At 42.6% G+C, this 16636-nt stretch overlaps 1 protein-coding gene across 1 annotated transcript in view; it reads left to right on the top strand.

The window, feature by feature from the left end:
• HAUS6 (HAUS augmin like complex subunit 6) overlaps window positions 1-16636 on the top strand; it is a 2286143-nt gene that overhangs the window by 1021572 nt on the left and 1247935 nt on the right. The window contains exons 8-9 of the mRNA XM_044060364.1: window positions 3091-3264; window positions 15003-15193. Of these exons, the coding sequence (XP_043916299.1) occupies window positions 3091-3264; window positions 15003-15193 (365 nt within the window). The remainder of the gene's footprint in view (window positions 1-3090; window positions 3265-15002; window positions 15194-16636) is intronic.

The following is a 16636-nucleotide window of genomic DNA, read 5'->3' as shown; positions in this document are numbered from 1 at the left end:
TTCTTCTAAAATATTAAAAGTGTGAAATTTGTTATGGATAACCAAATATGCTCATGATTAACTGGATTGTGTAATTATTATAAAGAAAAAAAAAAGAAAAAAAGCTAAAATTCTCCAAGTTGGGTTACAAAAAGTAGACTTGGTTCAGTAGTGATGATCTTGCCTTAAATGTACTATCCTCACCCTTTGCAAGAATAACCTAAATTATGGTGAGACATCAATATGAAGAGGATGAAGAATGGAAAGGCTGTTGGTCTTGACATACCTGTGGAAGCATGGAGGTGTTTAGGTGAAATGGCAGTGGAGTTCTTAACTAGATTGTTGAATGAAATCTTGGAAAGTGAGAGGATGCATGAGGAATGGATTAAGTGTTTTGGTACTTATTTTTAAGAATAAGGGTGATGTGCAGAGCTGTAATAACTACAGAGGGATTAAAGTGATTAGTCACAGCATGAAGTTATGGGAAAGAGTAGTGGAAGCTAGGTTAAGAAGGGAGGTGATTAGTGATCAGCAGTATGGTTTCATGCCAGGAAAGAACACTATAGATGCGATGTTTGCTCTGAGAGTGATGGAGAAGTACAGAGAAGGTCAGAAGGAGTTGCATTGTGTCTTTGTGGGCTTAGAGAAAGCATATAACAGGGTGCCTAGAGAGGAGTTGTGGTATTGTATGAGGAAGTCGGGAGTGTCAGAGAATTATGTAAGAGTGGTACAGGATATGTACGAGGGTAGTGTGACAGTGGTGAGGTCTGCGGTGGGAGTGACAGATGTGTTTAAGATGGAGGTGGGATTACATCATGGATCAGCTCTGAGCCCTTTCTTATTTGCAATGGTGATGGAAAGGTTGACAGATGAGATCAGACAGGAGTCCCCGTGGACTATGATGTTTGCAGATGACATTGTGATCTGTAGTGAGAGTAGGGAACAGGTGGAGGGAGACCCTGGAGAGGTGGAGATATGCTCTAGAGAGAAGAAGAATGAAGGTCAGCAGGACTAATAGTGTGTGTGTGAATGAGGAGGAGGATAGAGGAATGGTGAGGATGCAGGGACTAGAGGTGGCGAAGGTGGAAGAGTTTAAATACTTGGGATCAACAGTTCAGAGTAATGGTGAGTGTGGCAGAGAGGTGAAGAAGAGAGTACAGGCAGGATGGAGTGGGGTGGAGAAGTGTCAGGAGTGATTTGTGACCGACTAATACCAGTAAGAGTGAAAGGGGGAAGGTCTACAAGAGGTTAGTGAGACCAGCTATGTTATATGGGTTGAGGACAGTGGCATTGACAAAAAGGCAGGAGTCAGAGCTTGACGTGGCAGAGTTGAAGATGTTAAGATTTGCATTGGGTGTGACGAGGATGGATAGGATTAGGAATAAGTAAATCAGAGGGTCAGCCCAGATTGGAAGGTTTGGAGACAAAGCCAGAGAGGCAAGATTACGTTGGTTTGGACATGTGCTGAGGAGGGATGTAGAGTATATTGGGGAAAAAATGCTAAAGATGAAGCTGCCAGGTAACAGGAAAAGAGGAAGGCCTAAGATAAGGTTTATGGATGTGGTGAGCGAGGACATGCAGGTGGTTTGTGTGAGAGCAAGATGCAGAGGACAGGAAGAAATGGAAACAGTTCTGCTGTGGCGACCCCTAACGGGAGCAGCTGAAAGAAGGAGAAGATGGTGACAGATCGGTCCCATCATGAAAATTGATAGTTATTAAAGCTCTAGGAAGGGTAAGAATTGTTCATCCGTGAAAGTCAGAAAAGCATATTCTGTAACCCATCTAATTGTAAATGGCATGTCTGGTCACTTGTGATGTCACTATACCCTATCTTACTGATTCAACCCATTGTTGAATAATGTGCTACATTTTGTCGCATTTAAACTTGCTTGAAAGTGATAGAAAATGTACGATTCCTTCAAAGAAAAATCTTTCAACAAGACAACTTGAACTGTGCAAAAAAAGCATCAGAAATTTTCATTTTCTGTTTTTATAGTTTACTAAGTGCCTCATAGGCCAAACCCAAGAGGTTGTCTTATTGGGTTCTGTTTGAAAGTGAGTGACACGAACACAGTAGCGGGGAACTAACACCAAATTGGCCCAAGACTAAATTTCAGTAGTAGAAAAAAGTGACAGCTGCATTTACATAACATCCAAAGTGATGGAATTGGCTTCCCCCTTGCATTTAGTACTAGTAAGTCACTAATGTCTTTAAAAAAATATTGCTGTGTGTAGTGTACGTACAAATGCTAAAAGAGGATTACTGCCTGCCACTGGGATCAAAAGGCAGTATAAAGCTATTTGCTACACGCTATGAGCAGCTTCCCAGTATCACAATCCTCACCTTTTCCTCGCTTGTCCCCTGCTTCTGCAGCATCCTTAGTGAAGAGGCTTTTTCTGAAAAATCACACTAATGTGGAATTGCTCATCATTTGAAGTATATAAAATAAAATAAAAACACAAGTGCTTGTGCACAACTACAAGACTGCCTCAAAAATTTTAAAAAGATGCAGCTACTTTAAATAAATGGGATAATGAAGTTTGCTCAATTCTCCAGTCATCTGACAAGCTTGTTTCTCTTATGTCACTGAGAAACAATTTTTGAATATCTATTTGCATTTATGTAAATGTTAAGTATAACTTTTCTTATTCATTGTATATTTACTGCATACTTGCTATAATCCTTGTATAACACTTGATGTAAAACCTTAATTTGTAATGCATCTGGTATGTATTTTCTGTGTACTTGCACTTTATTCATGCCCTGTTGCTCAGGTAAAAGCTTAAAAGGTTTCTTCACTAGTCCTCCAACCCGGTTAAAAAGTGAATGAATGGAAAGTTGTAAATACCAGCATGGTGTTATGGTAGTTAGATCATGGACTTGACAGTTGAAGCTGTGAATTTAAGATGCACATAACCTTAATTAGCTAATTTATTGGCGAGAAAAAATATAGTTCGAGGAATCAGAAAAGAAATGAAAGCTGCACAGATGTTCTATTTGCCTGGGATTATGCCTTAGAGATTTCTGTGTAAATTAACCATTTTTTTCTTTTTTTAAGGTTACTGCCCATAAGCTGTGTACTCCTGTTGATTTGTTTTTATTTCTTCAAGGTCCGTTCTATTTGGATGGTAGTGATGGATACTCTGTCCAGCTTGAGGCAGGAGAAAGAAATTTTGGACTCCATTCTCAAAGGTGATGTTGATCTGTATTTATTAGATGGAACTGAAGTCCTTGTAAAGATTCCACGAAGACTGCTGGCTCGAGTAGAAGAGGACATGAACGCTGTAGGTCAAATTTACTGCTGGTGTTTTATAATGGGGAAACTTTGGGAGTAGAATTGAGTGTTCTTTTTGCAAACCTTGTTCAACATAATCCAGAATTTTCTGACTTGTGGCAGTATGAGAGAGTTGGTATGCTATACTAATAAATTAATATGTGGAATTTGAATAAGCACAGTGCATATATGTTTGTCTTCAGGTTATGGGCACTAATTGTTTTCATTTAACCTTTTTATTCTTTTAAATATCTGTTAAGAAATATTTTGAGTTAATGTGCATTCTGTAAAAAATTACATTTTCTTGACCCTTGGATGTATAAGCCGATTTACAAGTTTCTGTGAATGTGCTAGTAAAGCTACATTCTGGTTTATCCATGTTCCTCAGTAAAACGTTCCAGCTGCTGGCACAAGTAACAGATCCCTCATTACTATAAAATCCATGTACTGTAAACAGTTTTACTTGTATGTATTAAAAAGCTAAATAAAAATTGAAACAATATTGCAAAACAAGGGCATGTGCACTACACTGAGCATTCTGTTTCCATCTTTGTGTTTAGAGAAGTGCTTGAGCTAAGGGGACCTAGTGTATTGAGTCTACATTTGGCAGTCATTGTCTCCAACTTTAAATCAGTGCACCCTTCTTGTCACTTCTACTTCAGTCTTGTAGCATTCATGATTCCTAACGTGGTCATGCTTCTCTTCTCCAGTATTGCCAAGTTAGTAACAACTCAATATGCATATCCTTGTCAGTAATTTCATAGCTGCTTGATGCATTTTATGTTTAGGTTTGTCCATAAATATTAGTTAGATTCCTAGTCTGACAGGAGTGTAGTGCAGTGAATTATGGTTGAGTAGGAGGTTTCAGTTATGTTACTGGGCATTTGTGTGCGGTCTCAGTTTTTGTTCATGTTTAGTACAAGTTAAATTAGTCCATTGCTCTTCACAGCTTGTCACAGGTGATCCCAGTAGAGTTAAATTCGTCTAGCCTTGCTGAGGTTTCAAAACTGGGCGCTCATCTCGTTCAGAGGAGACCAGTACCGGAGTGTACTTTCAGTGCTTAATGCTAGTCTATACCTATCTCAGTGCCTGGCTCCCTTTTCTGTAAGCTTGTCCTCTGCATCCCTGACTACATTTAGCATTTGCGTAGTTTAGATTATGTGGATGTGTTAAATCAGGGTTTGTTTTATCTTTGCTAATTGGATAAGTTGGCCATATCTTTCAACCTCTTAGCACAAGAAATGAGACAAAGCCATAAGTATTGTGTGTGTGTGTGTGTGTGCGGGGGGCAGGATCTATGTTAGCATACATTTATTGAAGGATATGAAGTGTGAAACTTAAATTGATGTCATTGTTTACTGACTTCAGTCCTCCATGATCTCATAAAACCAACATTGTATGAAGACTAGACCAGAAATTTGAGGCAAAAATTTGGATGTTCTATGATGACCTCGACATTTGAGAGGTATGAGTGTGGTTTATCCAGTGACACCCTTTCCTACTTACAGCTGGTAAAAGTATTGTAGTGAAATGTTTTGAATATGGATTAAGAAAGGGCTGTGTGTTACCACAAGTTTTTCACACACACAAAAAAAGCACATAGCTAAACATTGTAAAATAATTGTATACTTATAAATCAAGCCGTCCTATATGAATAAGCAGTAGCAGATTTTTTGAAATTCGTACTTGAAAATGTCAAGGACACATTTGTAAACTTAAAATTGAAGAGGGAAAGTAGAGTAAAGGTCAAGTGCAATGAGTATAACAAGTGAGCAAGTAGAAAAGGAGTAATCCATATTGAGCTTTTATTTTGCAAGAGTTTTCCCTGCAGAGGTTATTGGGTGGGGTTATATGGCTGCATTGCAGCTCAGCTGTAGAGATTGCTGTTGTAAATTAACTGTGGTCCTTGTGAAAAAACTCTGTTCCTTGTTTACAGCTGTAATAACCATGTACAGAGGCGGAGAACTAGAATGTGGGTGATCTGTCTTGTCTGTATCGGTAATAGATGAACAGTTAGATGGAAGCCTGACACCGGTGGCTAAAGGTATTGGATGGCCTACTGTACATCTCTCTGAACTGCCTACCGTGCTACAGCATGAACAAAAGACTCCCTGCTGAGGGGGGTTCCTGTTACTCCTCATAGAAGAACCACGGTGACTAGAGAGCATTGCTTAAGACTCGCAAGGAGCATGGGTGTGACTGCAACAATGTACAGAATTTCCCCTGTACACTTAAAGATGTGATTACAAGTACAACTCACCACTTCCCCTAAACACATTAATCAAGGCATTGCTCATTACATTTTTTTTCTAATGGACATGCCTGACAGGCATCCTGCTGAGGGTGTTTGCCAATATGGCCTGCTGTGTTTAAGGGCCTTGCACACCTGTGCTGTGACTGCATATTAACTAGTCCCCTGGAAGGATGTCAGTAGTCAAGAGTGTAGATAAGATCAGTACTTTGCCACCTCAAGGAAAGCAGCTCTTTGACTTTACAGAAACAGCAAGTGGTCCCAGGCTTCATTTCTGTCAGATAAGCGCCCAAAGGTGAACCCTTCCACAAAGCAAATATAGCCTTTTTAAATATATTTGATATATTTTATATTTTTGAAGAATTGGAGAAATTTTGTTAATATCAGAAGTCTCTTCTCAGAAACTGCTACCTTTTTGAATGGGACTTGTTGAATACCGGGGCTATTTTGTGAGAAACTCGTTGCTTTTGAGATGTACTGACTTAAATGTAAGGATTTAAAGATTGGTAAAGGTTTTTAATGTACTTAAAATGATGTTAAATGTGTTGGTGCTTGTGTATTCTTCAGCATTACATAGCTTCATTGCTTTAGTGCTTGAGACATTTTGCTTGAAAGGGGTTATACAATATTTCGGGGTTAGAAATTAATTTTGTTTGGTGGTTGTGTACACTTCATGACAACTTACCTTCATTTCTTTTCTCAATTACTGTGAAAAGGCGTTAGAGCTCTGACAGGGTTTTCGTGTGCTGCTTATGATTTTACTTCTGAGGGGTTGTGCGGGGGGGCTGTGTTAGCAAGTGTGCGTGCACGCATGTGCTACTTGTGAACACTTATCTGACAACTTACCTTATGACCAACTCTTCCCAGTAGAGCTTACTGGCAATAAAGTTTCTTTGAGCTACAGCACGGATCTTACACCAGTCCTCCTGTTTCTGCTATTGTACCTAAAAGAAGAAGAAGAAAAAAGCTGTTGCATACACAGGAGGCTCAGTCTATGCCTCACCCACTAGTTGGACTGTGCAGTGACCATTTGTTCCTCAGACCATTCACTGCTTTCGGTTTGTTCCTCTGGTGTAGTTCCTTCCACAACCATGGACCAAGGGATGGCCACATCTTCGGTGACTCTTCCAGTGTCTGTGGGCTTGGGAGAACCATCTTTTGGTCTCTGAGTTTCTCCTAGAGATCCTTCTCAGAAGGGCTGGGGAAAGACTTGCTGGGGAAAGACTTCTTGCCTGGAGCGAAGTGCCACTTGTTATTCTTTTTCCAGGGATATCCCTATAAAAAGTGTACAATGCCCTGTTAAAAATGCCAGGTTTTTGTGATATAAAAACAATGAGACCAAATTAAATAATTTCAAAACTTTTCCCACCTTTAATGTGACCTATAACGTGTGCAATTCAGTTCAACAAATCTGTTAAGAGGAAAAAGTACAAAAAATAAAAAACTTGCAGTAAGCTGGTTGCATAAGTGTGCATATCCTTAAACTAATACTTGCTGAAGCACCTTTTGATTTTGTTACAGCATTGAATTGTACAGGTTATAGGTCACATTAAAGGTGGGAAACGTTTTGAAATGATTTATTGTGGTCTCATTTTTATATATATATATATATATATATATATATATATATATATATGTGTATATATATATATATATATATATATATATATGTGTGTGTGTATATATATATGTATATATATATATATATATATATATGTGTGTGTATATATATATATATATATATATATATATATATATATATATATATATTGTGTGTATATATATATATATATATATATATATATATATATATGTGTGTGTATATATATATATATATATATATATATATATATATATATGTGTGTGTATATATATATATATATATATATATATATGTATGTATATATATATATATATATATATATATATATATATATATATATATATATATATATATATATATATATATATATATATATATATATATATATATATATATATATATATATATATATATGGTTTACTGAATCCCAAAAAGACTGAAAATTCTCCACTGTTATGCGAACTTGGAGTTGGTACATGCAGTTAGCAGGGGGTGTGGGGGGTTCAGCCCCCCACATGAAGGGAGCAAGGGAGCCTTGCCTCTTGCATTAAAAATTGTATTCAGTATTTTGAATTTTTAATCTTTGGTTGGTGTTCAGTCTTGATTTTCAATAATTTGATAGTTGACCTATATCTATCTTTATATGTTATGTGATCCTATCTCGCCTACATTCTGTACTGATGGGTTCGGAGCCGATCCTTGGCTCCGACTCGGCACGCTATGCTATAGAGCGAAGTCTCTTATTGGCTGAGCTATTCTATATCCCAGGATGCACCACCACTACTTCCCCAGATCTCGTTTGCCGCTTACAAGCTAGGACGTGGTCTCGAACTTGGCTGAGCTAAGTGCTTTTTTCTGAGTTTTTCTGTCAGGAATTTCTTTAATCTTAACCCAAAAGCTGTTTTAACTGCTATCGTTGTGTATAATTGTGTTTTTGTGAAAATGTTTGTGGTAAAATTTTGTGACTGGACAGGGAAAGGTTTCCGTTTAAGTTAGAGGGGCCTTCCCCTCGTTCCTTAGTGAGTCTTCTTGTTGTTTCGGAGAGGTCAAGTACCTGTTTTAGTTAGAGGGTTCTTGGCCCTCCTGTTGGTGTTTTTGTTATTCGTGTAAGATTTTTCTTGGGCTTTCGCCTCTCGTTAAAAAAAAAAATTTTTTGTTGTGCAAGCATTTGTACTGAGTTACCATAGTGTTTTTTCTCTGACAAAGTGAATAGTGTCTACAAGCATTATGTCTAAGGGGCATAGACCCTCCGGATTTAAAAAATGTACAAGATGCAACTACAAAATGTCCATCACGGACGATCACTCCTTATGCATGTACTGTTTAGGCGCCAAACACCTTCAGGAGTCTTGCAGCGTGTGTCACGCTTTTTCCTCTCGGGTCCTCCAAGAGAGGAAGAATAAATTGATCTTAAAAGGGCTTATCAAACCCTCCTTCGAAGAGGCTTTCTCTTCCTCTTCCTCTCCAGCTAAGAAAAAGAAATCGTCGGAACCGACCAGCCCGTCGGAACCGACCACTAAAAAATCGAGGCAGGCTTCTCCATCGGCTCCACGGACTTCGGAGCCGAGGGCGGAACGGTCTGCCTCGATGCCTCCAGCCTCGACTCCTCTGGTTTCGGAGCCGATGGCTGGGGCATCGAGAGGCGGGTCACCTTCATCGGCTCCACTGATTTTGGAACCGATGAGGGTTGCCGGCTTAGACTCTTCCCCTTCGGCGCCGAAGCCCTCTTTGGCACCGAGGGAAATTGCTATGGAATCTCCCTCGGCACCGATATTGATCGAGTCTATTCGGAGCCGGTCCCCCAGTCCTTCGGAGTCGATGGAGAAGTCTGCTCGGACCCGGTCGGTCTCCTTCCGATCCTCCAAGATGTCGGATTCGGACATCGACAGGGTGCTCCAAAGGCTGTTTCAGTCTCCTGTATTCCAGAAATTAGTTTCGGCTCCAGCCCAATCGGCTTCGGAGCCGATGGCCCACCCTGTAGTTCTGGTTCCTCCTCCAACAGCCTCGGCACCGTTGGAGCCGGTGCTGGTGGAGCCTATGGAGGTTTTCGGGTCGGCTCCGACCCTTACTCCAACCCCGTCTTTCGGGTCGGAGTTCGTTACATGGACCTCCTCGGTCGGCCCCGGGGGTGACGCTTTGGGACCGATGTTTTCTGTTCCGAGCCTTCCTCTCGGTGCTTCGGCTGCGGGGGTGCCGTCTACTGTTGTGGCCCTGGGGGTTGGACCTTCCCAGGACTCTGGCGGTCCGGCCTTCGGTGCCATGAAGAGTGCTTTGGCCAAATCTTCTTTGGCTACCTCCACGGTCTCACCGGCACCTTCCCTACACACGGAGACTGGGTCTTTTGTAGTCCCCCTGTCGCTAGACAGCGGAGCCCCGGGGCCTAAGGTCACCCCCAATGGGGTCCCCCCCCTCCTGGAGGTCCCTCTGAAGCTTCTTCGGAGGAACCCCCAAGGAAAAGACTGTGCAAGAGGAAGCACGTCGACTCCCCCGATGAGTCTCTCACGTCGGACACAGATCTTGATGATGCGGAGGGGTCCCCTAAGTCGTCCTCGGATGATGTCTCCTTTGCAGACATCTTGGAAGCCCTCAAACAACGAGGCGGCTGGCATTCCAAACTCCCTTCCGCTGATGAGTCGGTGTTCCTCAAGGCCTTCGGGGCTCAGCCCTCCGCCTCCTGGGTGTCTCCGCCCTTCGAGCTCCTAGATTTGATCTGTCGAAGGGCGTGGGAGCATCCAGATTCTGTGGAACCGGTGCCAGCTCGCCCAAATAAATTCTTATCAGCACCCCCAGAGAAGGAGTTTCTGACCAAAGGTGTGGCTGTAGATATCCTGGTGGTGGCATCTGCTACCCAACAAGATGTAGCAGAGGCTTCGACGTCCGTCCATCCTCCTACTAAGGATTCTAGGAGCATGGACCGGTACGGGAAGCGCACCCTCAGTTCAGCGGCCTTTACCTTAAGGTCCCTGAACTATTTGACGCACTTCACTAGACTTCAGAGGGATCTGGTCAAGGAGCTTTCAGATACCCTCTTGGGGTAACCTACCTGAGCAGCTGGCCCAGACGGTTGGCTCTCAGTTGGCTACTCTGTCATCGATATCAAACTCGTCCATGAGGCTCATTTCGTATGCAGCCGAGGGGGCGAGTGGAGTGGCGGGTACGGGTGTTGCTCTACGGAGGCAAGCCTGGCTCCGCCTGTGTCATTTTGCGGAAGCCTTTAAGTCTTCCTTTGCCGACGCTCCCTTTGATGGGTCCTCTTTGTTTGGACCCAAGGTAAAGGACACATTGACCCACTGTGAGCAAGAAGGTAAGACTTTGACTGCTGTAGGGGCACGGTTTTCCACTCCCTTTCGGCCTTACCCCAAGGCTAAAAGAGGAGGGAAATTGTGGTTCCGTAAATCCCAGAAGTCTTATCCCTCGCAGCAGGACGATCCCCCTTCTAGAGGCAGAGGAGGGGGAAATTTTTCTGGAAGACGCCGTCCCAGAGGCGGCAGAGGCCCCCGCAACACTGGAGACTGCGAGTCCTTTCGTGGCTCTTCAGCCTTCCACAATCCCTGAAGGATTGCCCGACTGTGCAGCTCTGGAGCCAGTCGGGGGTTGTTTTTCAAGGCACCTAAAAGCCTGGGAGGGTATCACTCAGGACCGATGGGTGCTTCAAATCATCGCCGGAGGTTACGCCATCCCCTTTTCTCACCCCCCTCTGCCGTCCAGGAAAATCCCGGACCCGCCACCCAGTCAACGGGAAATCGCAGCCTTCGAAATCTCAAAGCTGCTTCAAAAAGGAGTCATCCAACCGGTCCCCGCAGGCCAGATCGGATTAGGGACTTACTCAGAATTCTTTTTGGTGCCAAAAAAGACCGGGGACTTGAGGCCCATTTTGGATCTCAGCAACCTAAATCGATCAGTCAAGAAGTCCAAGTTCCGAATGGTCACCTTACAATCCATTCTCCCACTGCTGGAGAAAGGTGTTTGGATGTGCTCCATAGATCTCAAGGACGCCTATTATCACATCCTGATAGATCAGGTGTCCAAGAGACATTTGCGCTTCAGCCTGGGAGACAGTCATTTTCAGTTCTGCGCACTGCCCTTTGGTCTCACCACAGCCCCCATGGTGTTCACCAAATGTTTGGCGGTCGTGACTGCTCACCTGAGGAGTCTAGGATTCCAGGTGTTTCCGTATCTGGACGACTGGCTCCTAACTGCCACCTCCAGGCGTCTACTATTATAGAACCTAGCAGCCACCATATCACTAGGCACTTCCCTTGGAATCACCTTCAATTGGCCAAAGTCTGTGTTGCTGCCATCTCAGCGCATAAGGTTCATCGGAGTAGAGATAGACTCAAACCAAATGCGGGTCTATCTTCCTACAGAAAGGATACAGACTCAAGTCCGAACCTTGCTTCTCAAATCCAAAGCCCCATCCAGGATGGTCCTGCAGCTACTAGACTCCATGTCGGCCACTGTTCTCCTAGTCCCCTTAGCAAGATTGCATATGAGAATTCTCCAGTGGCTCCTATCGACCCAGTGGTCCTTTCAGGATCTCACTCTGTCACCTCATACGGATCACGGAAACCTGCAAACGGGACCTTCGCTGGTGGCTGGTGTCCTCCAATCTGGATCAGGGACGACCCTTCGTTCCACCTCCTCTTATGGCCACATTGACGACGGATGCCTCCCAGACGGGGTGGGGGGGGCATTACCTGGGCAGGTCAGTCCAAGGCAATTGGCATTCCGACGAGAGTCTCCTTCACATCAACATTCTAGAAATGAGGGCGGTGCTTCTATCTCTACAAGCCCTCCGCGATTACCTCCCTCAGGGCGTAATTGCCATTCAGTCCGACAACATGTCAGTAGTCTGGTATCTGAACAAGCAGGGAGGGACCAGATCCTACCCCCTTTGCAGAGAGGCCATGAGAGTTTGGGAATGGGCAGTGGCGACCAGACGTTTTCTGGTAGCGACTCATATCCCTGGGAGATCCAACATGATAGCCGACAGACTAAGCAGGAACTATTCTCTCTCCTCACGAGTGGTCTCTGAACGATGCAGTGGCAACTCAGATCTTCAGAAGATGGGGAACTCCTTGTTGTGACCTTTTCGCAACCCCGCTGAACGCGAAGTGCAGAAAATTCTTCTCTTTCACTCCAGCTCCGGGGGAGATTCCCATGGACGCCTTAGCCCATCCTTGGCCCACCAGCTTGCTATATGCCTTCCCTCCGGTTCCCCTCCTTCCCAGAGTGATCCAAAAGGCGACTCACTTAGGGAGCAAAATGATTTTAGTTGCCCCTTACTGGCCTCGTCAGGTATGGTTTCCCTATCTTTAGAAGTATGCACTGGGCAGTCCATGGATCAGATCCCGGACCTATTAATTCACCAGTCGGGACAACTCCATCAGTCCCTTCACTCTGAAGTTAACAGCTTGGCTCCTCCTCTTCCAACTATAGTCAGGAATCATACTTTAGACCCGGAAGTCATACGTATCTTATCCTTGGCCCACAAGTCTGCCACTAGAAAATTGTATACTAGCAAATGGAAGAGATTTGCTATTTGGGCTCAACTCCGGGGTCTAGATCCCATCACTGTCCCGGTGTCAGAAGTCCTGAAGTTTCTAACTTCCCTATTCAATCAAGGTTCTTCAGTCTCTACCATCAAGGTCCAATTGGCAGATATTTCCAATTTTCATGAATCTATAAACCCATCTTTGATGAGCAACAGATTGTGTAAAACCTTCATAAAAGGTGCTGCGCTTTTACGACCTCCGATTTCTCATCCTGCTCCACCGTGGGATCTCGATGTGGTATTACGTGCCTTAACCTCCTCCCCCTTCGAACCGGCAGCAACCTGTGACTTGAAATTTCTTTCTTGGAAAACTGCCTTTCTGGTCGCTATTACTTCAGCCAGAAGGGTTTCAGAGCTTCAAGCTCTGTCTATCAAACCACCGTACCTGGTTTTTCACAAAGATAGAGTATCCCTCAGGCCTAACCCATCCTTTGTTCCTAAAGTTTGTTTCAGTTTTTGCCTGCAACAGTCATTAGAACTTCCAGTTTTCTTCCCAAAGTACTCAAAGCGGAATACATTTTCCACACATTGGATGTTCACAGGCAATTGCGCTTTTATTTAGATAGGACCCAACAAACACGGAAAACAGATCAATTGTTTGTGTCCTTTTCGGACAGTAAAGTGGGCAAAGCTGTCACAAAGGTCATTATTGCCAAGTGCATCAGGGACTGTATTAGTCAGGCTTATTCCTCTTCTAATATGGAGCTTACAACCTCTGTCAAAGCTCACTCTACAAGAGCTATGGCTACTTCAATAGCATTCCATTCTAAGCTTGCCATTAGCGACATTTGTGCTGCGGCTACGTGGTCTTCTCCGCACACCTTCATTTCCCACTACAAATTGGATGTGGCATCTCGGGGGCGAGCTTCATTTGGTTCCACAGTTCTCAGGAGTGTTTTCCAGTGAGCCACCCAGGAATCAGGTGCTAGGGACGCTGTCCCATCAGTACAGAATGTAGGTGAGATAGGATCACATAACATCTTTTAGTTAAGTACTTACCATAACTTTAGATGTTTGGGATCCATCTCGCCTACATTCCTAATAACCCACCCTCCTTCCCCCTACCTTGGAGATCAGAAGAGACCGGACGGTCCGAGTACTATCGTTTCATCTTGAAACATCTGGCAATGTTATATAAACAGTTATGTGTGTGTGTGCATGAGTGCGGACAAACAAGATCTGGGGAAGTAGTGGTGATGCATCCTGGGATATAGAATAGCTCAGCCAATAAGAGACTTCGCTCTATAGCATAGCATGCCGAGTCGGAGCCGAGGATCGGCTCCGAACCCATCAGTACAGAATGTAGGCGAGATGGATCCCAAACATCTAAAGTTATGGTAAGTACATAACTAAAAGATATATATGTACACACAAAATATACATACATATATGGCCTTTTTAGTGGAGGGGAAGACTGAGGTAAGGAGAGAAAGATATGCATTCAGCAAAATAGTCCAATTTTATTTTTTTAATTTGCAAGAAAGTGATCACTGATTTCTGTGGGGCAAAGTGGTGAGCTCTTGGGAAGAAGTTGATTATTGTATCATGTCAAGCTGTCAATCAGTACTGATGGCACAGATGTCTACAAATTAATATTTCTGGTTGGTGAAAAGGAATCCACCTAGCAGTCCTCAAGTACGATCTTCTCCGGTTTCCATTATTTTGTGCTTTATTTGGAAAGTGAACGCTGTTAAGCGATTGTAAAGAGTGACAAGAACCTGCAAGTGTGTCTACGTAAAGATGTATATGGCTAAGTATTTTTTGGTCATGTAATTTCTTTTAAGTTGTTTTACTTAAAGATGTATATGGTAGGTATCTTATGAAACTGTGGCTTTTTATATATGTGTGTACTTAAAGGTGTATATGGCTAGGTTTTTTATGGTCCTGTGATTTCTTGCCTGTTTCCTAATTGTTGCAAGTAGCAGCTTTAGGCTGTTGTACTGCTGTTAGAGTGCAGATTGCACCAAAAGCTGACTCTGTGAGCACAGCTCAATGAAGTTGAAGTCCCCCGTTGCTATTTAACACAGTAAATCACTGTCTGATGGTTTCTTTGTGTTGGCAGTCATTCCTTTCTTTTGGGAAATTTCAGTTCTGTGTTTGCACAATTATGGTTTCCCAATCAACCCCATTTGGCAAGTTGGCTCTTTGCCAAGTCATTGTGGAAGTTTGCCCTTGGATACAGAGTAGTGTTGTGTAAACCACAACAAATGCAATACCATTTAACAATTGTACTTAAATGTGACTTAAAAAATTGCCCAGTAATATGGTATGAATTCAAAAGAATGAACTAACAGGAATTGTTAGTTTTTGAAATTTATCTTTAATACATTTCTTCTACAGGTTAACGAGAATATATATGAAGCTGGGAAGCTGAATTTTCTTACACTTCTTAAAGTTTTAAATATAGCCCTACAGTATTTATGTGAAGAAAGACAAAAGGCCGACCCTCAAGGGTTAGAATTTGATATTAAAAGTATTGAAGACAAAATCAAGTTACATGAAGAGACCTTAGCTGGACTCAAGTGCTGCAGGTAGGTAGACGTTTCTGTTTGCTTCTTGTTTAAAATTTACTTTTTAAAAAAATTATGAATGCATCTGGGTTGAAGCAGGGGTGTTGCAACCTGAAATGTGCTAATACCAGTTGGCGCTCTCATTCAGTTCTCTGCTGTTGAGTACTTTGCGTGTGGAGCACGTTTCATTTGGTGGTCCACTGTTTATATGCATTCTAAAGACATGCTGTTACTTGAACTGACAATCTTCTCACTTGCCTTTAGGTGTGCAGGCAGTGTGTATGTATATGCCCTACACTGCCCTGTGCTTCACAAAGCAGCCCGTAGTTGCACCATGTACTCATTCTCCATTATTCATGTAGGTTAGTGATTCTGCTTTGTCCTTTGTCACAGTAGCAACTTAACCCAAATTATTTAATTTGCTGTATTTTTAAGTAATACCAAGTCTGCCTTCCTACCTAGCCTGAACTAATTTATTTAGTTCATATAACAAAAGGCAAATGTATCCCTTCCATCTAAACCTTAATCTTATTTACTTACTTTGGTTCATTTAATAACTCGAGGTAAACTCTCTAAGCAAATTTGTATAGCTATGTCCCTCTCCATTATAACTCATTAACTCTTGTCATAACTACATCCATTGTGCAATCTTAATTCTCAATCTCTGGACCAAAATGGAAATTCAGCCTGCATGTTTGCCTTCTATTTGCCAGCCTCATAGCAGTTGCTATCTTTAGGCTGTGTAGTTGCTATCCTATGCTCTTACTAAAAAAAAAAAAAAATATTTTTGTGAGTGATGCATATATTTTACAAGAATAGAGGCCTCACCCACCAAAAAAACTGAGAGGCATGCAAGTGCAGCGCACACTACCTTTTTTTTTTTCCCATCAACCCATTCTAAAATGTTGCATGCTAAGGCTGCAAAAATTATTGCCATAGCCTCCTGCACGCATGAAGTCTACACCTCAGTAAAAATGCAGCACCACATCGCATTTAGGCATGCTTTCATTGGGTCAACAAGAATTAAATTCTCAAATGAGAGCCACCAGACCACTTTTCAAATAAGTGTTTTTGTGACTAGTGACTGTTTAGTCAGGCACTTTGATTCTCTCCTTTCACTAGGATGGACAAAGACAACATAACAACACGTTGTCTTTGAGGTGTTAAGATCTCCAGTATCTCAAGGGACCTTAAGATCATTTCACATAATAAATAGTACTTTGATATGGTGCTGGTCCCCCATGTGTGGTAAACAGCTTGGGATGTAAACCCTGGGGGGTTATGCAGGAGACATGTTAAAACTCTCCATGCATGTCAAGATGCAGGCAGAACTTTGGTCATGAGTGAAATCTTTCCTTCCTTCAAAAATTATACCTGGGTAGAAAGAAAAAGATAATTGGCTTAAACAATTAGCTAAGTAGTTTGTGCCATTCCAGTGGGATCCAGCTTATGTCAGCATGGGAC

Source organism: Protopterus annectens, chromosome 2.part0, assembly GCF_019279795.1.
Source record: "Protopterus annectens isolate FY-2018-M chromosome 2.part0, PAN1.0, whole genome shotgun sequence".
NCBI lineage: Eukaryota > Metazoa > Chordata > Ceratodontiformes > Protopteridae > Protopterus > Protopterus annectens.
This window is presented reverse-complemented; position numbering and strand designations above follow the sequence as displayed.